Consider the following 23,476-nt stretch of genomic DNA (forward strand, 5'->3'; position numbering starts at 1 on the left):
CGCGAGTCATGACAGGGCCGTAACCCTGCCCTCCGCTTATTTCTTGCAACTGCAAGGATGTCAGCCCTCCCGGTGTTCCTAACACAAAAATGGGCACCGGGCGTGTGGAAAGGGAGGCCGGGGCCGCGGCGGCAACCCCGCAGCGGGGGCGAAGGCCTGGCTCCGTGGCAGGCACCTGTGGGGCGGGAGGCTCTGGGGGCAGCTTGGCCTGCTCGCCCATTCCGAAGCTCCGTTAGACGGAATATGTCTAAGGTTGTTGCGTCCGGGAGGGTAGCGTGCTAATCAGATGGAGCATCGCTAATCTATAGGAAATAAGTAAGAGTTTTCCCTGTCAGGACTCGGAGAAGATGTGCATTGAAGTGATCTCGCTGGCCTTCAACCCAGAGGCTGAAGTGATGGGTGATGAGACTGTGAGGCAGGTGTACGTAGAGTACAAGTTCTGCGATGTGCCCTTGTCAGAGACAGAGACTCCGGTGTCCCTGAGGAAACCGAGGGCAGGAGAAGAGATCCACTTCCACTTCAGCAAAGGTGACGCATCCCTTGTGATTGGCTGGGGGGCGGTTCTGAGGGCTCAGGCCTGCCCGGCCCGGCCAACGGGCTGGAGGCAGCCATTTTCTTTTATTTATCAAAGTGATATATGCATACGGTCTTACTTAATTTTTTGTTTTTAAAATATTTTACTATTTTTTATTTTAATTCCAGTATAGTTCGCATACAGTGTTATAGTAGCTTTAGGTGTACAACATAAGGCGGGGACAAATCTATACCTTATTCAGCGCTCCTCGTGATGAGCGCACCCTTGCAATCCATCACCTGTTTCACCCATCCCCCTACCCTCCTCTTCTCCATACTTAAGAGTCTGAATTTTTGGTTTGTCTCTTTTTTTTCCGGTGTTCATTGTTATTTCACTCAGCCTTCTATCCTCTAGATCAATCCACAGTGGCTGCATCAGTTTGCATTCCCAACAACAGTGCAAGAGGTTTCCTTTTTCTCCACATCCTCGCCAACACTTGCTGTTGCTTGTGTTTTTAGTTTGAGCCATTCTTACAGGTGTAAGGTGGGATCTCATTGTGGTTTTGATTTGCGTTTCCCCGATGGTGAGTGATTTTAATCATCTTTTTATGTGTCTGCTGGACATCTGGTGAAATGTCTGTTCATGTCTTCTGCCCTACTTTTACTTTTTTGGTTTTTTTATTTTTTATTTTTTTTTCCTACTTTTCAATAAGATTATTTGTTTTTTGAGTGTTCAGTTATATCAGTTCTTTATGTATTTTGGATACTAACCCTGTAAAGGGTGTGTCATTTGCAAGTATCTTCTTCCATTCACCAGGTTGCCTTTTAATTTTGTTGATTTTTTCCTTTGCTGTGTAGAAGATTTTTATTTTGATGTAGTTCCAGTAGTTTATTTTTCTTTTATTTCACTTGCCTTAGGAGACATGTTTAGAAAGAAGTTGCTGTGGCCGACGTCTGAAAAGTTACTGTCTTTGCTCTCTTCTAGGATTTTTATGGTTTCAGGTCTCAAATTTAAGACTTTAATCTATGTTGAGTTTGTGTGCGTGATGTAAGAAAGTGGTCCAGTTTCATTCTTTTGCTGTAGCTGTTCAGTTTTCCTGACACCATATGTTGAAGAGACTTTTTTCTGTTGCATATTTTTGCTTCCTTTGTCAAAAATCAATTGACCATGTAATTGTGGTTTTGTTTCTGGGCTCTCTATTCTGCTCCATTGATCTATGTGTCTGTTTCTGTGCCAGCACCACACTGTTTTGATGACTGCACCTTTGTAGTGTATCTTGAAATCTTGGAGATTGTGATGCCTCCAGCTTTTTCTTTTTCAAGATTATTTGGCCTATTTGGGATCTTTTGTGGTTCCATACAAATTTTAGGAATATTTATTCTAGTAATATTTATTTTACTGTGAAGAATGCTGGTGATATTTTGATAGGGGTTGCAATAAATCTGTAGATTCCTTTGGATAGCATGGACGTTTGAACAATATTTGTTCTTCCAATCATTGCACATGGAATATCTTCCCATTTGTTTGTGTCCTCTTTAATTTCTTTCATCATTGTTTTATAGTTTTTCAGAGTAGGTCTTTCATCTCCTTGGTTAAATTTGTTCCTAAAATAAATATTTTATTATCTTTGGTTCAATTGTAAATGAGATTGCTTTCTTAATTTCTTTTTCTGTTACTTCATTATTGTACATAGAAATGCAATGAGGAGCGCCTGGTGGCTCAGTTGGTTAAGCATCTGACTCTTAATCTAAGTTCAGATCTTGATCTCAGGGTTGTGAGTTCAAGCCCAGTGTGGAGCCTACTGAAAATAAGAATAAGAATAAGAATAAGAATAAGAAAAGCAGCAGATTTCTGTTTTTCATCTTGTATCCTGCGACCTTACTAAATTCATTTATCAGTTCTAATAGTTTTTTGGTGGAGTCTTTAGGGTTTTCTATATATAGTATCATGTTATCTGCAAATAGTGAAAGTTTTACTTCTTCCTTACCAGTTTGCATGCTTTCTTTTTTCTTTTTAAGATTTTATTTATTTATTCAGGAGAACACACAGAGAGAGAGAGAGAGAGAGAGAGAGAGAGAGGCAGAGACCCAGGCAGAGGGAGAAGCAGGCTCCATGCAGGGAGCCCGATACAGGATTCAATCCCGAGTCTCCAGGATCAGGCCCTGGGCTGAAGGTGGCGCTAAACCACTGAGCCATCGGGGCTGCCCTAATTCTTTTTTCTTGTCTGATTCCTGTGGCTACTACTTCCGATACTGTGTTGAATAAAAGTGGTAAGAAAGAACATCCTTGTCTTGTTTCTGGTCTTAGTGGGAAAGCTCTCAGTTTTTCACCATTGAGTATGATGTTTGCTGTGGGTTTTCCATTATGGCCTTTTTTATGTTGAAGAATGTCCCCTCTAAACCTACTTTGTTGAGGGGTTTTTATCATGAATGGATATTGTACTTTGTCAAATGCTTCCTCTCCATTTATTGAAATGATCTTACTGATGCGATGTATCACATTGATTGATTTGCAAATATTGAAATACCCTTGTATCCTGGAAATAAACCCCACTTGATTGTGGTGAATGATTTTTTAAATGTATTGTTGGATTTGGTTTGCTAATATTTTGTTGAGGATTTTTGCATCTGTGTTCATCAGAGATACTGGCCTGTAGTTCTCTTTTTTTGTAGTGTCTTTATCTGGTTTGGTTTCAGGATAATGCTGGCCTCATGGAATGAATTTTGAAGTTTTCTTGCTTCTTGTATTTTTGGGAATATTTGAGATATTAGGTATTAACACTTCTTTAAATATTTGGTAGAGGGATCCCTGGGTGGCTCAGCAGTTTAGCGCCTGCCTTTGGCCCAGGGCGCGATTCTGGAGTCCCGGGATCGAGTCCCATCAGGCTCCCGGCATGGAGCCTGCTTCTCCCTCCTCCTGTGTCTCTGCCTCTCTCTCTCTCTATGATAAATAAATAAATCTTTAAAAAAAATAATAAATGTTTGGTAGAATTTGGGGATCCCTGGGTGGCTCAGTGGTTTAGTGTTTGCCTTCGGCCCAGGGCATGATCCTGGAATCCCGGATTCTAGTCCCATGTTGGGCTCCCTGCATGGAGCCTGCTTCTCCCTCTGCCTGTGTCTCTGCCTCTCTCTCTTTGTGTGTCTCATGAATGAATAAAATCTTTAAAAAGAGAGAGAGAGAGAGAGAGAGAGAGAGCAGATACATGGTATGACTTTGATCTTTTTAAATTTTTTGAGACTTGTGGCCTTATATGTGATCTATTCAGGAGACTGTTGCATATACACTTGAAAAGAATGTCTATTCTGTTGTTTTGGGATGGAATGTTCTGAATATATCCGTTAAATCCACCTGGTCCAATGTGTCATTCAAAACCACTGTTTCCTTGTTCTTTTTCTGTTTGGATGATCTGTCCATTGATTTAAGTGGGATTGTGCATATGGTTTTAAAATATCAAATAAGCCTAGAAAGATTTTTAATTAAAGTTAAACAGTCCTGTAGTGCCTGGGTGGCTCAGTGGTTGATGTCTGCCTTTGGCTCAAGTTGTGGTCCCGGGGTCCTGGGATCGAGTCCTGCATCATCAGGTTCCTTGTGGGAGGCCTGCTTCTTCCTCTGCCTGTGTCTCTGCCTCTCTCTCTCTGTGTCTCTCATGAATAAATAAATAAAATCTTGTAAAAAAAACAAACAGTCCCTTTTTTTCCATTCTTTCTCCACAAATCAATCTGTTGTCATCCCCAGCCTTCTCAGTCCACCAACCCCTTTTTCTGCTGTATCTTGTTATTTAACTCCATATTTCTGAGTAATGTTTCTGTTGCAATTTCCTAACACACCAATTTTAGATATTATGTGCTCACTTCCTGTCATGGCACATAAAATTTGTCTCTTACTCTACATCCTTCTTTCCTTCCTCCCATATAGTTGGATCAAAACTTTCATTTAATCCAACCCTAGTTGTCTCCATTATTATGGATATGTAAATATTCTTTTTTTTAAAAAAAGATTTTAGGGGATCCCTGGGTGCCTCAGCGGTTTGGTGCCTGCCTTTGGCCCAGGGCGTGATCCTAGAGTCCCGGGATCGAGTCCTGTGTCAGGCTCCAGGCATGGAGCCTACTTCTCTCTCTGCCTGTGTCTCTGCCTCTCTCTCTCTCTCTCTCTCTCTCATAAATAAATAAATAAATCTTAAAAAAATAAAAAAGATTTTATTTATTTATTCATGAGAGACACAGAGAGGCAGAGACACAGGCAGAGGGAGAAGAAGGCTCCATGCAGGGAGCCCAACCTGGGACTGGATCCCAGGTCTTTGGGATCAAGCCCTGAGCTGAAGGCAGACGTTTAACCGCTGGGCCACCCAGGCGTCCCTGGATATGTAAGTATTCTTATAGAACCAAGTGGCATGCCATGGTTATATTTCCTTTTTTGTTTATTATTCTGCATGAATTTTTCATTTGCTCCATTTTCATTATGCCTGTTGTAGTTCTTTTCACATCCTCTAACCACTTTCCAAGTTTTCCAATAATCAAACCTGTCAAATGATGCATCAATTGTTTTTCCTTGAAGACCTCTCTTCAGCCCAGCATTCAGCAATTACCGGCTGCTGCCATTTGGAGAATTTGATTTAATTCTCACTATTCTAGATTTCCTGTCTCCTGGGTTCTCTGTCATCCTCTGATTCACTTCTAATGAGAAAGAGAAAGAATATATTGGAAGGAAACATTTTGAGAGCATGATGCATGAAATCTCTGTATTCTACTCCTTTATTCAGTTGATTATTAGGCAAGCATAGAAATCTATTTTTAAAACATTGTTATTCAGAATTTCAAGGCAGTTGGTCAGTGGTCTTTGCCAGGAGTCTAGCCTTTGTATGACAACTACCTCTACGTGTCCAGAAGGCTTTAACATTTTGTTGTTATCTTTAGTGTTCTTAAATTTCAGAATAATGTGTATATTTTCCTCTAATTGTTCTAGCTGTTCAGGGGGCTCTTTCAATCTGGAAGCTTGTGGCTTTTAATTCTGGGAAATTTTGTTGCATTTCCTTGAAAATTTTGTCCTCACGATTTTCTCATTTTCTTAGTAGAGTTTCTGAACTTCCGAATTGATGTTCTGATTTTCTAATTTCCTTCCTATAATCCTACCTCTACCTTTTCTTTGTATTTTGGGTAAATTTCCTTAACTTTTTTTTAAGATTGTATTTTGAAGTATGGCTCGGCCCGTTAAGCCTCTGACTGTTGACATCAGCCGAGGTCGTGAGGTCCTGCTTAGGGTTCCCTCTCTCTCCCTCTGCTCCGTCTCCCAAAGCAAACAAAAACAACGCACACTAAGGAGCCCTGCGGCCGCGGGGCTCAGTCCCCGCCGGGGTCTTACTCCGTGACCCGCGGGCCCGCACTTCCTCCTTCCTCCGTCACCAAGGTCCTGGGGTCGGTCCTGGATGTGCGCGGGCTGCCGGGGAGGCAGCCTGGCGGCGGGTCTCGCTCTGCCCCCACCCCCCTGGTCCGCGTGCCCCGCACCCCGGCGGAGGAGGGTCTGGGGCTGCCGCGGCCCCATGCGGACACCGGGGTGGAGGGGGAGCTGGGGGGGCGGAGCTGGGGGTCCCGGAGCTGGGGGTCCCAGAGCTGGGGGGGCGGAGCTGGGGGGGCGGGGCTGGGGGTCCCGGAGCTGGGGGTCCCGGAGCTGGGGGGGCGGAGCTGGGGGTCCCGGAGCTGGGGGGGCGGAGCTGGGGGTCCCGGAGCTGCGCGGTGGCGCTGACCCTCGGCTTCCCCTCCCCGAGCCCAGTGATCCACCTGGACCCGCTGACGCACGCGGCCCGAAGGCAGTTCCTGCGCGACGCGCTGAGCGGACGGGGCCGCGAGCAAGGACGGTAAGGGCGCCTGCGAGCGTGCGCGCTTGTGTGTGTGTGTGTGTGTGTGGGGGGGGGTGCGAGTGTGTGTGGGGGGTGGGAGTGTGGGTGGTCCCTGGAGCCCCGGCCCGCCGCCCCCTGAACGCGTCCGCCTCCGGCGGCTCCGACCCGGCCTGGGGCCCGACCGCGAGGCGCCCCCACGCGTGGCCGCAGGCACAGGCCGCTCGCCGCCCGCTCTCCCGACGGTTCCACATTTAGGGTCGTCAAGTAGCCTCCACACCCGGCTTGGAGCCCAGCGCGGGGCCTGAACTCACAACCCCGAGATCAAGGCGTGACCTGGGGGCAGCCGGGGGGCGCAGCGGTTGAGCGCCGCCTTCAGCCCGGGGCCTGATCATGGGGCTCTGGGTTCGAGTCCCGTGTCGGGCTCCCTGCGGGGAGCCTGCCTCTCCCTCTCCCTCTGTCTCTCATGAATAAATAAACTAAAAACAAAACAAAACAAAACAAAAAACAAAGCTGTGCCCCGAGAGCCGCGCAGGCCCCGAGCTAGGTCTTCACAGCCCCGTCTGCAGGGTCGCGTTGACCGTGGTGCGGCTGCGCTGAGCCGTGGGCTGGCCCGGTTTCAGGCCGGTGTCCCTGCTACTCCCGCGACCCCAGGAGACCCCACCCCGGAGGTCCCCAGCACCAGAAATGCACGGGACGGTTCCCAACAAACGAGCTCACGGTTTCGCTGACATCTGGAACTCAGATGTGAGTGGGGTCTGCTTGGGGTTTTCGTTCGGGGCCGGATCAGCGACCGGCGTCACCCCCAGGCGTGTGGCGGGAGCTGGCTGGGCGCCGCCTTGGCCCCGCACGTTCCTGGACTTGCCTGGACTCCGTGTGCATCGGACGGGAAGGGCCCCGCGAGCCCCGGGCGCGCAGGGGTCTGGGCGGGGTCCCCCCCGCCGCCGGCTTCCAGCCCCCGGCCCCCGGCCCCCGGCCTCTGGCCATCAGCCTCCAGCCTCCGCCCCGGCCTGCAGCTGGCCCGCGGCCTCCATGCCCGACTTACAGTCTTTCTTCCGCCCCCCGCGTTCCTGGGACACTCCCTCCCTTCCCTCTCTCGCAGTGGTAGGCTTTTTTCTGGGGGGCGGGTTTCCTATTCGGTTTTAGATCCCGATTTCTACCTCCCTTCCTGCCGCCGCCCCCCTGGCCAGGTCGCGGGCCTCTAAGGAGGCCGCGTGGCTCCAAGGCCCGACCCCACTGGGGGCCCTCTCGTCCCAGAGCATCACTGGGCGCGGCCTCTGGGCCACACCTGAGACCACGAAGTGTGTTGGAGGCGCCCGCAGGGCCTGGCGCGCTCAGGGAAGCATCCGACCCTGATCTCAGAGCAGCTCTTGACCTCGGGGCTGTGAGTCGAAAAATAAACACACGCGCACACACACACAGGAGACATTCGAACAGCGGCCTGGACCCAGAAAGGGGCGACCCCGCAGGGCCGCGGCCCCTCAGCGGCTGGCCTTGTCCCTGGAGGTGCGGCTGCCCCCTCATAGACCAGTGTCGCTTGGGGCCCGGCCAGGCCACTCTCAGGATTTCTGCTTTTTGACTTGATCCTGGCCAGCTGCGATTTTAAGAGCCTGAGGTTTTAGCCCCATTCTTGCTTCCTTAGCACTATTAGTGACCAGTATCTGCTTTAAAAAAATTACTAGGGATCCACAGCGTCCAGAATAGGAAACCCGGCAAAGGGCAGGTCGCCTGGGGGCCTCCCAGCAGAGGGGCGCGCAGCAGTGAGCACGGCCTGGGGGCGGCCTGAGTTCACCGAACACACTGAACTGTGCACTTTAAAATGGTTGAGATAGTGAACTTATGTGTGAATTTTATCTCGACGAATCTAGTAGGTGCTAGGTGCTAGGTGCTAGAACTCAGTGCCATTGTTTGCTGGGCCGAATCCAGAGAACAAGGGCGGCGGGCGGTCGCCTGCTCACCGTGGGTCGAGGTGCTGGCGCCCCAGGGCCCTGCCTCCAGGCTTGCGGCTTGGAGGAACCAGCTTTTTAAACGTTTTGCAATTCTGTATTCCTTCTGTCTTTCTCTGCTCCAGTTTGATACCCAAATTTTCTTTTATTTAGTAATCTAAAACTCTTCTCATTCTTCTTTAATCTTGGTTTGTGTGCAGATACCTTCACTGCCTTGGTCAAATCTTTCTCTTTCTTTCCTTTTCTTTCTTTTTTTCTTCCTTTTTGTTCTCAAGATTTTATTTGACACACACACACACACACAGAGAGAGAGAGAGAGAGAGAGCACAAGCAGAGGGAACAACAGACTCCCCGCTGAGCAGGGAGCCCGACGTGAGGCTTGATCCCTGGACCCTGGGATCATGACCTGAACCCCAGGGCAGAGGCTTAACTGACTGAGCCCACGGGGGCTCCTGATCTTTCTTCAGAGCTGCAGGCTCTCTTGCAAAGCATCCCGTCTAAACAGTTTTGACACAACTTGATCAACTATACCGTCTCGAGTCTTCATTCCTGCCTCCCCGGGCCTGGTGTTGCTTCGCACAGGCTCCTTACTCTGGCTGTTCGTCGTGTAGGATGCAGGCCAGGGAAGAGTGGCTCAGGGGAACATGGTGTAACTCGTGACGGCTCTGACCTTCGTGTATGTACTTTAGGCTCTACGGTAGCAGCAGTACCGAGTTACATGGAATTTTCCCCTCTTTAGTTTAAAGTTCACGGTGGTAAGTGATCCTCTGGACGACGAAAAGGAATGTCAAGAGGTGGGATACGCGTTTCTGGAGCTGCGCCAGGTCATGGAATCAGGAGACCTCGTGGAACAAGAGCTAGAGAGTGAGTAATGAGTTCTCATGCTTCTCGGTCTGACTTCTTTCTCAGGCGGTCAGCCTCATCACGAATCCTTTTCCTGTTTTACCTTCATTTTGTGATGATCACTGTGAAGCTGATTATACAAACTGGGTCCAGATCCCTACGGGCATAGTTAGTTCTGGAGCAAGCGTCAGAGCACTCCGTTGTCTCGGTTGGCCCGTGTGCATGACATGCGGTTCAGGACAACTGGAATACAGTTTTTTTTTAAAAGATGTTATTTATTTTACTCGTGAGATGGAGGGAGGCAGAGGGAGATGCAGGCTCCCATGGAGCAGAGCGCCTGCCGTGGGGCTTGGTCATGGGGCTTGGTCTCGGGGCTCTGGGCGTCCTGCTGGAGTCAGAGGCACAAGCCCAACCGCACGAGGCAGCCGGGCACCCGGGGTGCAGGCTTTTAGGACTCTGCAGTGTCTGAAACGGGGATTTTGGAGAGCCATATATGTAGAGATCAGAATCCCTGACGGGGATTTTGGAGAGCCATATATGTAGAGATCAGAATCCCTGACGGCTCTTCAGGATGTGAGGTCTGTAAAGGCGGCCCGTGCGCCTCCTGTAAGGCGCGGCCTTGCCCATCTCTCCCACAGACGCCGACTCTCCTGCCCCCTTGGGATTTGTTGCCAAGTTCGTTTTGGTTCCCAGAGCTTACCGGCCCTGCTCCAGAAGTGGCTGCATCCTCTCACTTCCGCCCCATTTCCACCTGCTACTGTGCTTCTGCACAAAGTCTGACCACCACATTCTTCCGAGGCCCATTTTTAACATTATTTGCTGCAAGATTGGCGGGCTTCGGAAACCTTAGCACTGGAATGCCGGCGGGCGGGCCGTTCTGTGCTCGCTGGGGTCTCCCCCTCACCTCCCCGCGAGGCTCCGTAGGCTGGGGGGCTGCCCCCAGCGGCTGCCCCCCAGGGGTCCCGGGGCTGCCCTCCTCCGCCTTCCCCAGCTCTGCTCCCTGGACGCCGGCCCTTCGCACTGTGCAGGGATCCCCTCAAGCCTTCTCTAGTCAGGACCTCAACATTTCTAAAGCCAATGAGGCTTCAATTCTTTTGATTTTTTTGATCATCAAGAGAGACACTTGTAGTAACTTCCTGATTGTGGCTGCCCCTTCTCTCCACTCAGGCTTTAAATTTTGTTGGTCTGATTTGAAAACCCAGAGCCTGCTTTCTAGCCCGCAGCTACCTTCTCTCTCAGACTCAGCTCCTTGAACTACTTGCTCAAGTCCGTGCAGTGCTTCAGCTACAATCAAGTGTTTTTTTTTTTTAAGATTTTATTTACTTATTCATGAGAGAGAGAGAGGCAGGGAGACAGGCAGAGGGAGAAGCTGGCTCCATGCAGGGAGCCTGGTGTGGGATTTGATCTCGGGACCCCAGGGTCCCGCCCTGAGCCAAATGCAGACGCTCAACTGTTGAGCCCCGAGGCATCCCACTCCCAGGATTTTAATTGTGGTCTAAAAATGATCTCAAATCTAGGTTTCCAGCCCAGATTCTTAATAAAATCTAGACTTACAGTGGACCAACAGTCCCTGTGTTCCCTTAGTACATAAAGCTGGACCCTCTCTGCACCTCGTGTCCCCTGACCCACCCCCGGTTCTCCAAATGACAATGCTCGCCCTGGACTCCAACCTACTCCTAACTGCCAACGGTAATCACGTTTCAGTACTTTTCTTCTTCAAGTGCCGAACCCCGACCTTCCCTCCCGCCCCTCAGCTGCTTCACAGCGCGCTGTAGAGGCTCCTAGTAATGGCTGCTTTTCTGGAACCCAAATATGAATCCCCACTTCTGGGCTTCCGTTAAAACCAGATTCCTTAGAAGACAAACAGGGCCCTTTGTGACCTGGCCCGGGCTTATTTATCTATACAGATTCGCTTTTTATTTTTTGTTATTTTTTAAAAAGATTTTATGTAGTTATTCCTGAGAGACCCAGAGAGCAGCAGAGGGAGCAGCAGGCCCCCCGCGGGAGCCCGTCACGCCCGACGGGGAAAGCAGAGCCTGACCGCTGGGCCGCATGAGCCACGCATGAGCCACGCATGAGCCACGCATGAGCCACGCATGAGCCACGGCGTCCCCAGATTCACGTTTTAAAACAAAAAATCGTGTCCTGCGGGCGCGCCCAGCCCAGCCCCGGGAGCCGCCCGAGGAGCCGTGGCCTGACTGACCAGCGCCCCTTTCCTCTCCCGCAGTCTTGAGCCCCGCGGAGCGCGCCCCCATCGGGAGGCTGAAGGTGGGTGTGCGCGCGGCCGCGGCCCTGCGGGCTGTGTGCGCCGAAATGCGGCCGCTGGGAGCCGAGGGAGCCGAGGGAGCCGAGGGAGCCGTCCGGAAGCAGCAGCCCTGCCGCCAGGGTACTCTCCCGCAGCCCAGCGACCCCGCGACCCCGTGACCCCGCGAAGCAGGCCTGCTCTCAGGAGCCGCCCAAGAACGGTCACAAAAGGTGAATTTACAAAAACAAAACACCAACAAAAAAAACCACAGTTTATTTATCTTTTTAGTTCTTCCAAAATTGAAAATATCAAGTCCTACTGCTAAGGAGAAAAAAACAAACGAACAAATAAAATCCGAGACCCCTCCCCCCCTCCTCTCTTAAAGTCACAGAACACGGAAGGGACTGCAGCGGGACAGGTGGGGGCAGAGAACCAGGAGGGGAGGACGGCGAGAGAAACTCCCCAAATACTTAAAAGCTGTTCAACAGAAACTGTGATAAATACAGGACAAGGCAAGACAAGTAAAAATAAGGAGCAGCAGTGACGAGGGGCTGTGCTGCAGCCCGGCATCCCTTCCTCTTCTCTTCTCTCTCCGGGGCATCCCAGGCCCAGGGCTGGCCTGCCCCTCCCAGAGCTACCCAGGCTTCCTGAGCTCCTGCTAGGGCCCCTAGAAGCGGCGGGAGGCACAACCATTTTTCCTCGGACACACCGGGAAACACACAGTGGTAGTTCTGCTTCTGCCCCTAAACCATGTGTGGGTCCGTGAGGAGGTGGACGCTGGGCAGGCAGGCCGCTGCGTCCCAGGTCTTCCAGGGCAGCAGAGGCACCTCTATCTGCGTGAGGCACAAAAAGCAGGAAAACTCGGGCGGAGGTACCAGCCCGATCTGCCTCACTAGCTCAGGTTGTACGCTTTGTCACGGCTACTAGCCGATCCCAGGAACCTTCTCTTGAGCACTGCAAAGATGGAGCGTAAAGAGAGGTGAGGAAGGTCATGGCAGGTAGGGTGGGATGGAGGGTCGAATCTGCTGGTCCAGAACCATGGTACAGGTGGTCAGGGGTCACCCGGTACCAGTGTCTTGGAAACACAGCTTTGAGACATCAAAGAATAAGATGTCCGAAGCCGTTGATGTCCCGGCAGAAGGTGGCAGGAAGAGAGAGGAATGAACGGTATTTATTAACAGCGGAAGCCTCTGCCCTTCTTCAAGAACACCTCCTCCCTCGCCATCTGGATGGGGCCACTGGCACGTGTCCTGGTGGGCCTGGAATTCCCCGAGTAGATTGGTCCACACAAATGGCCCCCTAAACCCATAGACTCAAATGGCAAAACTTCAAAAGGAAAAAAAAAAAAAAAAAGGAAAATACAGTTTCTATGTCATGTAAAATTTGTAGGGGTTGGCTGGATAAAGAATGGAGCTGTGGACCAAAGTTCACAAGTTACTTCCTCTTTTTCTTGGGGGGTGCAGAGCTGTGTCTGGAACCACGGTTAGAGCCACGGCCTGAACTGTGCACAGATGCCTTCCTCTTCCGGCTCATACTTCGACTCTGTTCTTCTTCTTCCTCGTAACGACTTTCTCGGTCCGCTAAGCAGGAGAACGAGGCATTGCTAGTTAGCGACAGGTTAGCTGTGATACTGGTAGCACGTGATAGCAGAACTACGACAGGCAGCGCACCCTGGAGTCAAACTTAGGTTTTAATCTTTCAAATCTCCAACGCTTCTTAATTGTATGATCTTGGGCACATACTTAACCTGGCCAAGCCTCGGTTTACGTATTCATACGATGGAAAATTATTTCATGATTCAATGAGGTGATCCCAATGCTTAGGATCCAGTAGGTATTTCCCTTTCATCTTTGATCTGGCGTTTGGTTTCCGTCATTAAACTAATAGTACAAAAACAACCCTAACCCAGAAGAAGCCCAGACAGGACTTAGATTTGGAAACTCACAGCCTAATTCTAGAGCCTTCCCAGACTATGTGGCTATCAGCACAGCCCACATGAAGAAAGCATCAGCTAGTCACGCCACCTGGGAGGCTATGCATGCGTTCCAGAGCTCATCTGCTAAAGTCGGAGCTATAGCTCCACAGGAATTTTTATAGTGTTCATTTGTTATTCTAATTAGGCAAATAACATATCAAAATACTAAAATCTGTTAGAAATCTGTGCCTGAAAACTAACAACACACAATTTACCTTTTCGGGCTTCTTCCTCCAGTTCATCCCAATCCTTTCCACTCTCTTCTTCACTGCCCAAGGATTCCTTGGAATAGTCTAGAATAAAATTAAGTAGGTCATTAGATGGAAGTGCAATGCCAAAATTCTTCCCTTCTTTATGGGTTTCCAGAAATGACATTAGATTAAAAAGTCATGAAAAAAAAAAAAAAGTCATGAAAAATTTTCCCTATAAAGACAAACCTGATTCTTCGGCTTCTGATGAATAATCTTCATCACTGTCCTCCTCCTCCTCTTCATAATCATCCTCTGAAGGATTAAAAGTCTCATCTTCAATTTCAGACTCTGAATCCCCTTCCTCAGCATCACTCCCCTGGTGAGTCAGAAAGCATACTATTTACTGGGTTCTTTTTTTGACATTCACTTGATTAACTTAATGAATTAATTCAACCCACTTAGCACACCAGCATTATTTCTATTTTACATGAAAAACATAAAACCCCAAAACCCCAACTGACCACAAAAGGACTAATAGATATTTATCTAGTAATTGCACTTCACTAGTAATTTTCAAATTCATATTTCTTAAAGATTCACTTCATCCTTCCTACCCACGAAAATTAACATTAGAAACACTCTTGGTAATAATGCATTATGCAGAAGTGGAAGAAACATTTCTTAGAAAACAAATTTTGCAAAATGCCCTAAAGTTACACCTGAAACTGGTATTATGCTGTACGCTAATTATACTTAAAAACAACAACAACAACAAAAAGGTAAAGTGCTCTGAAGTATTTTCCCCAAGTGTAAGACAGAACAATTCTGCGATTTCAAAACCGTGTGACTGGCCGCCAGGCCCCAATCAATTCCCTTCTACCCGCGAAACTAACCTGGAGACACAACATGGTAAGTGGCCTGCTCCCTCATGTGTTACTTCCCTGGCATTTCCTAGCTGCCCACATAGTAACGGGCACCACTGTGACCAGAAAAGAAACCCCACACTCACGCACCTCACCCTCAGGCTCTAGGAAAGACCAGCCACCTTGTTCGAAGAAGCCCTCGGGGTCGTCGACAATGGTCTTCATGATTTTAGTCCAGTTGAGGGACTGCACTCCTTCCGTGTACTTTAGGTCACAGGAACTGAGAGAGAGGATATTATTATGAAGTCAAAATCATCCTCTGTGCTTTCTGCGAACGTTACTGTGTCATCTTCTCATAAGCATGTCTGAAGAGGAGATAACCTTTCCCGAAATACAGGAGAGCAGACATACTTTGCATTATGCCACCAGGATAGCCCCCAACAGCTGGTAACCGGTCTCTGGGACAGCAGCCCCCGGGACAGAGCGGCATTCCAACTGAAGCAAGCTTTGGCCCTCAAACAAAGCTCGTCTCCTTGTTGTATCGTTTTCTTTCTTAAGCATCAATTTCCCTGTTCCTCCTTTAAGCCTTTCTCTTTTTCCCCTGCACTTTCCCCTCTCTGACTCCACTCTTATTTGCAAGTAGTTTCAACTTATAAGCACCTCTCTAATTCTTACTTTTCAGCTCTGGATCATTCACACCGCTGCAGTTCAGAATTAGGAACTGGCCCTAGCTTTCTCTCCCCAATCTCCTACTGATTTCTTATGTATTACTTATTTGACGCAAGGTCTATTTGAAAGGAGAGATAAGGTTTTTGTTTGTTTAGTACCTAAAGTGCCCTGTATTAAGATGTTCAAATGACTTTCTGTTATGTACTTCTGTTGAAAAGAGTTCAAATCAATTGAAGTGGGTGGGAAGGAAAAGACAACCAAAGACATGACAATAGTGAGGATCACAAGAAATATGTAACCACTGCTGGAAGTCCAGGACAAGCACTACATCATACACACTGTAACCTCTGCCTCTAGCCCTGGTGGAAAAACAAGAACTAGATACACCTTTTCATTTAAAAAACAAAAACACAAAAAACCAAGTTATGAAACAGCTTTTAAACACTGGATAAAGGGGATCCCTGGGTGGCGCAGCGGTTTGGCGCCTGCCTTTGGCCCAGGGCGCAATCCTGGAGACCCGGGATCGAATCCCACGTCGGGCTTCCGGTGCATGGAGCCTGCTTCTCTCTCTGCCTGTGTCTCTGCCCGCCCCCCCCCTCTCTGTGACTATCATGAATAAATAAAATCTTTAAAAAAAAAAACAAATAAAATAAACACTGGATAAAGGGGGCCCTGTGTAGCTCAGTCAGTTAAGCATCTGCCTTTGGTTCAGGTCATGATCCCGGGGTCCTGGGATCGAACCCCCCGCCATGGGGCTCCCTGTTCAGTGGGGAGTCTGCTTTTCTCTCCAACCCCGCTCGTACTTGCTCTCTCTCAAATAAATATCTTAAACCCACAAAACATTGGATAAAAAGCAGCACAGGATTATAGTCCCCTAAAGAAGGAAACAACCGGGGTTGTTTTATGACTCCTCAAGTTCTCTGCCTGGAGGTGGTTCCCAGGCTGCTATGAAGGGAAGGGAACCCAATCAGAACCTGAGAGACAGAGAAGGATTTGAGGAGGCTGAAATAGCTAGAATTTGTGAAGCAGAGAGTACTAGAGGAGAGACAGTAATAGGAAATGTTCTGGAAATATGCAGAGGGATCCCCGCCAATTGTAGGCCGAGAACGTATCTGCACACGCATGAGAGGAAGCTCAGGAGAGGTGGGCAAAGCAGCATTGGAAAACAGTAGGCCAGACAATTCCCAGACCTCACACTAAGCTGGAAATAGTTCCTGTTCCTACCAGCCTCAGTAGAAAGACCTTGTAACACACAGGGAATCAAGAGTCCTCAAAAGAGTACTGCCTCAGCAGTGGGGTAAATCCTAGACAAGTTTGGAAAATCAAGTGGTATCCAAGTCCCTTAATTATATCTAGAATGAAATCTAGAAAAAAAACTAAAAAAAAAACCTAGCATCCAAAAATGTGTAGTTACAATGTTTGGCAGTTGATCACAAATCACCAGACATGCAAAAAGGCAGAAGAAGGGTAGCCCAGGTGGCTCAGCGGTTTAGCGCTGCCTTCAGCCCAGGGCCTGATCCTGAAGACCCGGGATCGAATCCCACGTCAGGCTCCCTGCGTGGAGCCTGCTTCTCCCTCTGCCTGTGTCTCTGCCTCTCTCTACCTCTCTCTCATGAATAAATAAATAAAATCTTAAAAAAAAAAAAAAAAAAAAAAAAGGCAGAAGAAAAACCAATAGAAACAGACCCAGAAAATACAAAGATGGTGGATGCAAGTATCAGATAATGTTGTTGAAAGAACTATAATAAATATGCTCCATATGTTCAAGAAGGAAGAAACTGGAAGATGTTGAAAAGTGAAGAAATGAAATACATAGGGATCCCTGGGTGGCGCAGCGGTTTAGCGCCTGCCTTTGGCCCAGGGCGCGATCCTGGAGACCCTGGATCGAATCCCACGTCAGGCTCCCGGTGCATGGATCCTGCTTCTCTCTCTGCCTGTGTCTCTGACTCTCTCTCTCTCTCTGTGTGTGTGACTATCATAAATAAATAAAAAAAAATAAAATAAAATAAAAAATTAAAAAAAATAAATAAATTTGTAAAAAAAAAAAAAAAAGAAATGAAATACATGTAATTAGTCTCAGGGAAAAAAAGGGGGGAGGGGGAACTAAGCAAAAATATTAGAAGAAAAATGGCCAAAACATTTCTCAATGTGATGAAAACCACATACCCAGCAGATCTGAGGAGCCCAATGCATGCTAAGCAGAATAATTATTAAAAACAAACATACCAAACAAAACACAGCAAAGCATCTAACAAATTGCTAAAAACCAATGATACAAATAGAAAATAAAATATCCTGAGGAGAAAAGACCTGTAAAGAGGTACAAAGAACAAGAGCAGATACCTGAGCAGAAACCCAGTAAGCTGGAAGACGGTGAAGCAGTATCTTATAAATATTAAAAAAGACCGTCAGCTTACAATTCTACATGCAGCAAAAAACATCTTTCTGAAATGAAAGGGAAATCTTTCAAGAAAAAAGCTGAGAGAATGTGTCACCAGAAAACCTGCCCCTCAAATACTAAAGAAGGAGATTTATGAGGCAAAGAAAAAGCAGATAAAAGGTCAGAACCACACAATGGAATGAAGAGCACCAGGAATGGTAAATACATGAGTAAATATCCAAAACACTTTCTGCAATTTTGTCAATTAAGAGATAACTGCCCAGGGGCATGTGGCTGGCTGGCTCAGAGGAGCGCATGCAACTCTTAATCTTGGGGTCATGAGTTTGAGCCCCATACTGGGTGTGGAGACTACTAAAAAAAAAAAAAAAAATTCCGGGAATCCCTGGGTGGCTCAGCAGTTTAGCGCCGCCTTCAGCCCAGGGCCTGATCCTGGAGTCCGGGGATTGAGTCCCGCATCAGGCTCCCTGCATGGAGCCTGCTTTTACCCTCTGCCTGTGTCTCTGCCAATCTCTCTCTCTCTCTATCTGTCTTTCATGAATTAAAAACAACCAACCAAAACCAACGCCCCCCAAAACACCTTCATACTTCATATACAATCATAAAATTAATCCGAAAGGTGGCATAAACAGAAGAAAAAAGCAACAAAGAACAGGTAAGAAAACGAAGAGCAAGGTGATAGATTTGAACCCAACCATACTGATAGTTAACAATAAATAAATGTAAATGGTCTGTTTTCACCAATCCAATGAAAAGAATAGATTAAAACAAGTGAGACTCAAATAAATGTCTCCAAGGAAGCCATTCTAAACAAAGTTTGAAGGACAGAAAAAAGACATGTTATACAAACACTAACCAAAATAAAGCTAGAAGTCCACAGTAATGAAACACATCAAGTAGATTTTGAAACAAGGACTGCTATCAGGGATAAGGAAGGACATTTCATAATGATGAAAAAAAATGAATAAAGTTAAACCTCTAGGCAGACTGACCAAAAAAAAGATAAAACAAATGATCAATATTAGGAGTAAAGGGAACACCATTATATAAATTATACAAATACTAAAATGGTAAATTAAAAAGACCAGTTTGTTGAAAGACACAAGATGATTCTAGAATTTACAGAGAATAGCCAATGCAATATAACCAATTGTGAAAAGGAATGAAATTGGAGTTACACCACCTGATTTCAAGAATTACTATAAAGCTACAGTAATTTTGACAGCAGTACAAGGACACACAGGTGCCAATGCAACAGAACACCATCCAGAAATAGACCCTCTCCTACATGGTTGATTTCTTTTTTAAAAAAATATGCCAAGATTATTCAGTAACTAGGGGATAATCCTGTCACCAATGACACTAGAATAATCAGCTATATGTAGGCAAAGTATGAGCCTTGACCCTATGCTACAGTAAAAAATTAGCTCCAAATGGATCACAGACCTAAATATGAGACCTGAACCTGTAAAACTCTAGGAAAAAACAGAAAATGTTGATGATTTTGGGTTACTCAATTTAATAGATGAGATGTAAAAAGCACAAACTACAAAAGAAAGAGTAGATCTAACAAAGTTCATGAGAATTTTACACATTTAGTCTTTAAAAGACACTCAAGGAAATGAAGAGGCATAGAAACCACTGAAAAGGGCAGTCCGGGTGGCTCAGCGGTTTAGCACCGCCTTCAGCCCAGGGCGTGATCCTGGGGACCCGGGATTGAGTCCCACATCGGGCTCCCTGCATGGAGCCTATTTCTTCCTCTGCCTGGGTCTCTGCCTCTCTCTCTGATGAATAAATAAAATCTAAAAAAAAAGAAAAGAAGAAGAAGAAGAAAAGAAGAAGAAGAAGAAGAAGAAGAAAGAAGAAGAAGAAGAAGAAGAAGAAGAAGAAAGAAGAAGAAAGAAGAAGAAAGAAGAAGAAAGAAGAAGAAAGAAGAAGAAAGAAGAAGAAAGAAGAAAGAAGAAAGAAGAAAGAAGAAAGAAGAAGAAGAAACAACCACTGAAAAAACATATACAAGGGGAGCCTCTTGATTTCAGACGAGATCGAGTGCATTCAGGGTGGTATGGCCGTAGATGCACCTCTTGATTTCAGCTCAAGTCATGATCTTGAGCCCTGCACTGGGTTCTGTGCTCAGCAGAGTCTGCTTAAGGATTCTCTTTCAGGGCACCTGGGTGGCTCACTCATCTGCCTTTGGCTCAGGTCATGATCCTGGCGTCCTGGGATCGAGTCCCACATCAAGCTCCTTGCTCATCGGGGAGCCTGCTTCTCCCTCCACCTGCTGCAACGCTCCCTGCCTGTGTGTGTGTGAGCGTGGATGATTAAAAAAAAAAAAAATCCTGTCTCTCTCACTCCTAGGCTCAAGCTCTCTCTAAAAGAAATAATCTTTTTTTTTTTTTTAAAAGAAGAAAACATACAAAACCTATATTTAAGGATTTACATCTAGTCTAAAGACTTTTTAAAATTTAATTTCTTTTAAAAGATTTTATTTATGCATGAGAGACATAGAGAGGCAGAGACACAGGCAGAGGGAGAAGCAGGATCCATGCAGGAGCCTGACATGGGACTCGATCCCGGGTCTCCAGGATCACGCCCTGGGCTGAAAGCGGCGCTAAACCGCTGAGCCACTAGGACTGCCTTAAATTTAATTTTTGGAAAGATTTTATTTATTTTAGAGATAGAGTGAGTACACGAGGGGGGAGAGGCAGAGAGAAGATCTCAAGTAGACTACAAGCTGAAACTGGAGCCCGACGCGAGGCTCAATCTCATGACCCTGACATCACGACCGGAGGTGAAATCAAGAGTCAAACACTTAACCACCCACGTGTCCCTAACCAGTCTAAAGAATTCTTATGACTCAGACAAGCAATCTCCTTTTTAACTTAACACGGGCAAAAAATTCAAAGTTACTCCCTCTCAAGACACGGGATGACACATAAGCATATGAAAAGATGTTCAACATCAACATCATGGGTCGTCACGGAAATACAAACTGAAGCCACGACGGGACTAGCACTGCACACCTACTCTAATGGTCAACAGAAGCAAGTGTTGATTCAGATGCACGGCAACAATTCTCACACATTGCAGGTTTTTCCAGGTTTTCTGGAAAGTGATTTGATAGTTTCTTGCAAAGATGAACACAGAGACTTAAAAACAAGTCATATGACCCAGGAGTGCCACACTTAGGTCATCTACCCAAGAAATGAAAACATAGATTTACACTTTAAAGACCTGTGTGTAATGAAGCGTGGAGTTTCCATGCTCCAGCATGCTCCCCAGAACGAACAGCGGTGATGCACTCAGCAACTTGAACAAATTTCCAAAGCACTGAGTTAAGTGAAGGATGCAAGATACAAAAGGTGACATACTGTAGGCTTCCATTTTGTGTGAAATTCTAGAAGCAAGCAGTACAGTGATAGAAACCAGGGATAAGCCTATAGGAAGGAGAATGACTATAAAGGAACTTTTAGGAGTGAAGACATATTATCCTGATTATGATGGTAGATTCCAGACTGTGTTACATTTGTTAGAACTCCTCAAATCAGAACTTAAATTGGCAAATTTTATTACATGTAAGTTTTCCTTCTTACTTAAAAAAACTTGTTTTTTTAAAGTCATATATGCATTTACACATAATGTCTGTGACATTACATCACCTACCTACATGTTTCACAGGAAAATCCTCAGGGAAACCATAAATTTGTATCTTTCTTCTAATTTCTTTTTTTTTTTTCTACTACTAATTTATTTCTACATTCTCTCAACCCACTTCATAAGAGGAGGTTTACACTTACAGAACTTCCCTGTCACAGGTAATTGGGGGGTTGGGGGTGGAGGGCAGAGCAAACTATACTCATGACTACCCAAGCTCACCCTTTACACCTAGGAAATAACATCTTCCGGATATGGAGTTCTGCTACTTCCACTGAAAAATCCTTTGAGCTGAAATGTGTATATATGGATGTCAAGGACCAAAATAAAAAGAATTTCTATCTCATCTTTCAGTAAAAATAAGAGAACTAGTAAGAAATATGCCGAAATATGCCCCCCTTTTTATAACTAAACTATTATATGTGTTTAGATTTTTTATACCCCTCTCAAGTAGAATTGAAAAAAAGATCTTAAGACTGTGTGTGTGTGTAAATATCCATCAACTACTGTTGGAATTTCAGAAAAAAGTTAACTCTTAATCCAATAGATCCCAAATTTTTAAGTCCTGGGCTATAACTCAACCCAAAGGCAGTCTCACTCTTAAGCACACCAGCAGGTTTTATATACAACACACCACACTTACATTCTGTAAACCAGGGCTCTTGGAGTAAGTGGGAGACTGCTGGCTGATTTACTTACTTCAACCATTCCTTGATGGGGTCTAGGGAGGCTACAGGAATGGCGTTGATCATCGTGACTTTCTTGCTGTAGTCCTTGTACACTATCACCATATCAAAGTTCTTCAGGTGAAACTGAACCCGCTCGAAGTGAATCAGCTCCACTTCATCCAAGGTCACCACAAAAGGTGGCTGTCAGGGAGAAACTGGATCACTACCACATAAATCCCCGAAAGCACTAGCATTTTCAAATTGTGCCAGAATCCAAAAATCACTCCTGTTTTTTGGGAAAGACTAAAAGCAATACAATGTACTGAGAAGCGCCAGTAAAAGGATTTGTGAGATCAAAATCTTTCCTCAGGAGAAAAAATTTAAGGAAACTATAAATTCTTCAAAAAATTATTTAAAGAGACCTTTGAAGAATCATCTATTCAATAAGGTATGCCTAAGAAAAGTAACTATCGAGGTACCTGGGGGGTTCAAATGAGTTAAGCAACCCTCCGACTTGATTTCGGCTCAGGTCAGGACCTCGGGGTTGTGAGATCGAGCCTGGCATCGGGCCTTTGCACTGGGTGTGGAGCCTGCTTAATTCTTGCTCTCCCTCTGACCCTTCCCCAAAAGTAACTATCAAAAATGAAAATCATCAGAAATGATGATAGTTTTCAAAACACCTATCCTTCTGCTTTCTTTTCTCTAACAATTTTCTTCCTAAAAGGAGATTAAAAAAATACTCACCCACTCTGTAGCGTTTACCAGCGCACTACTAGTGGGCTGAAGGAGGCAAGTACTCCTGTAAGGAGCTCCATTAAATCTGAAAAAGAGTAAGAGAAGAGATGCACATAAGGTCGGGCCCAGTGCAAAAGAAACTTGCCGCCAACAACACACTTCTTTCCTTTTCCCTTCTAAACCCAGGTCCAGCACACTCACTGGAGCCTCATTTACAGGGAATCCCCCCAGCCCTAAAAATGTTCAAGGGGAACGGATGTCTCAGAGGTCTTCAAAGAAAGAAAGAAGGGCATAATCTGTTATGTTGTGTTATTATAAAGGAAGAATAACTAACTTTTCTTTTTAAAGATTTTTATTTATTTATTCATGAGAGACACAGAGAGAGCGAGAGAGGCAGACACACAGGCAGAGGAAGAAGCAGGCTCCATGCACAGAGCCCGACATGGGACTCGATCCTGGGACTCCAGGATCACACCCTGGGCTGAAGGCAGGCGCTTAACCGCTGAGCCACCCAGGGATCCCAACTAACTTTTCTAATAGGGAGACAACACATTAGGCCAAAAAGAGATCTGTTACCCCAAGTCCCTAAAAGGCACTTCAAATTCCAGTTCCTCTTTAGTTAGAGCCTCTACTTTCTCAATGAAATTTTTAAAGGCTGTTTTCAGTTTGTGCCTCATTTCTCGTTCCATCTGTGGAAGAAAAAAATACTAATCAACCATAGCCATTATCTGTTAACAGTACATCCGAATTCTCACACCCATGCTGCCGACACAGATGCTTTCCTAGATACCGCACCATTGATCACACAGCCACACCGCAACAGACATGTAGCCCACGAGCCCCTGCCTGGACCATTCACATACACGCCTGTGGGGTGCTGCAGGAAGATTCAGGGGTTGCTCATAAAATACCATGACCGAACTCCGATCTGAACCACGAGCCACCTCA

General features: G+C 46.4%; 2 protein-coding genes across 14 annotated transcripts in view; one reads left to right on the forward strand and one right to left on the reverse strand.

Annotated features, from left to right (window-relative positions):
* LOC144282188 (X-linked retinitis pigmentosa GTPase regulator-interacting protein 1-like) overlaps nt 1–23,476 on the forward strand; it is a 78,553-nt gene that overhangs the window by 27,080 nt on the left and 27,997 nt on the right. For 8 of the 13 annotated variants that reach the window (XM_077845520.1, XM_077845515.1, XM_077845516.1 and 5 more), the window contains 4 exons: nt 336–528; nt 6,281–6,365; nt 9,030–9,154; nt 11,361–12,737. In XM_077845520.1, the coding sequence (XP_077701646.1) occupies nt 336–528; nt 6,281–6,365; nt 9,030–9,154; nt 11,361–11,557 (600 nt within the window). In that variant the 3' untranslated portion in view covers nt 11,558–12,737. Of the gene's footprint in view, nt 1–335; nt 529–6,280; nt 6,366–9,029; nt 9,155–11,360; nt 12,738–23,476 lie in introns of those variants that run through there. The other 5 variants (XR_013350521.1, XR_013350522.1, XR_013350524.1 and 2 more) reach the window with 1 other exon arrangement.
* SUPT16H (SPT16 homolog, facilitates chromatin remodeling subunit) overlaps nt 11,633–23,476 on the reverse strand; it is a 42,086-nt gene continuing 30,242 nt past the window's right edge. Inside the window, exons 20-26 of the mRNA XM_077845511.1 lie at nt 23,105–23,217; nt 22,538–22,613; nt 21,825–21,994; nt 14,558–14,687; nt 13,791–13,920; nt 13,569–13,646; nt 11,633–12,958 (exon numbers count right to left, since the gene is read on the reverse strand). Of these exons, the coding sequence (XP_077701637.1) occupies nt 12,813–12,958; nt 13,569–13,646; nt 13,791–13,920; nt 14,558–14,687; nt 21,825–21,994; nt 22,538–22,613; nt 23,105–23,217 (843 nt within the window). The 3' untranslated portion in view covers nt 11,633–12,812. The remainder of the gene's footprint in view (nt 12,959–13,568; nt 13,647–13,790; nt 13,921–14,557; nt 14,688–21,824; nt 21,995–22,537; nt 22,614–23,104; nt 23,218–23,476) is intronic.

Source organism: Canis aureus, chromosome 13 (assembly GCF_053574225.1).
Source record: "Canis aureus isolate CA01 chromosome 13, VMU_Caureus_v.1.0, whole genome shotgun sequence".
Lineage (NCBI taxonomy): Eukaryota > Metazoa > Chordata > Mammalia > Carnivora > Canidae > Canis > Canis aureus.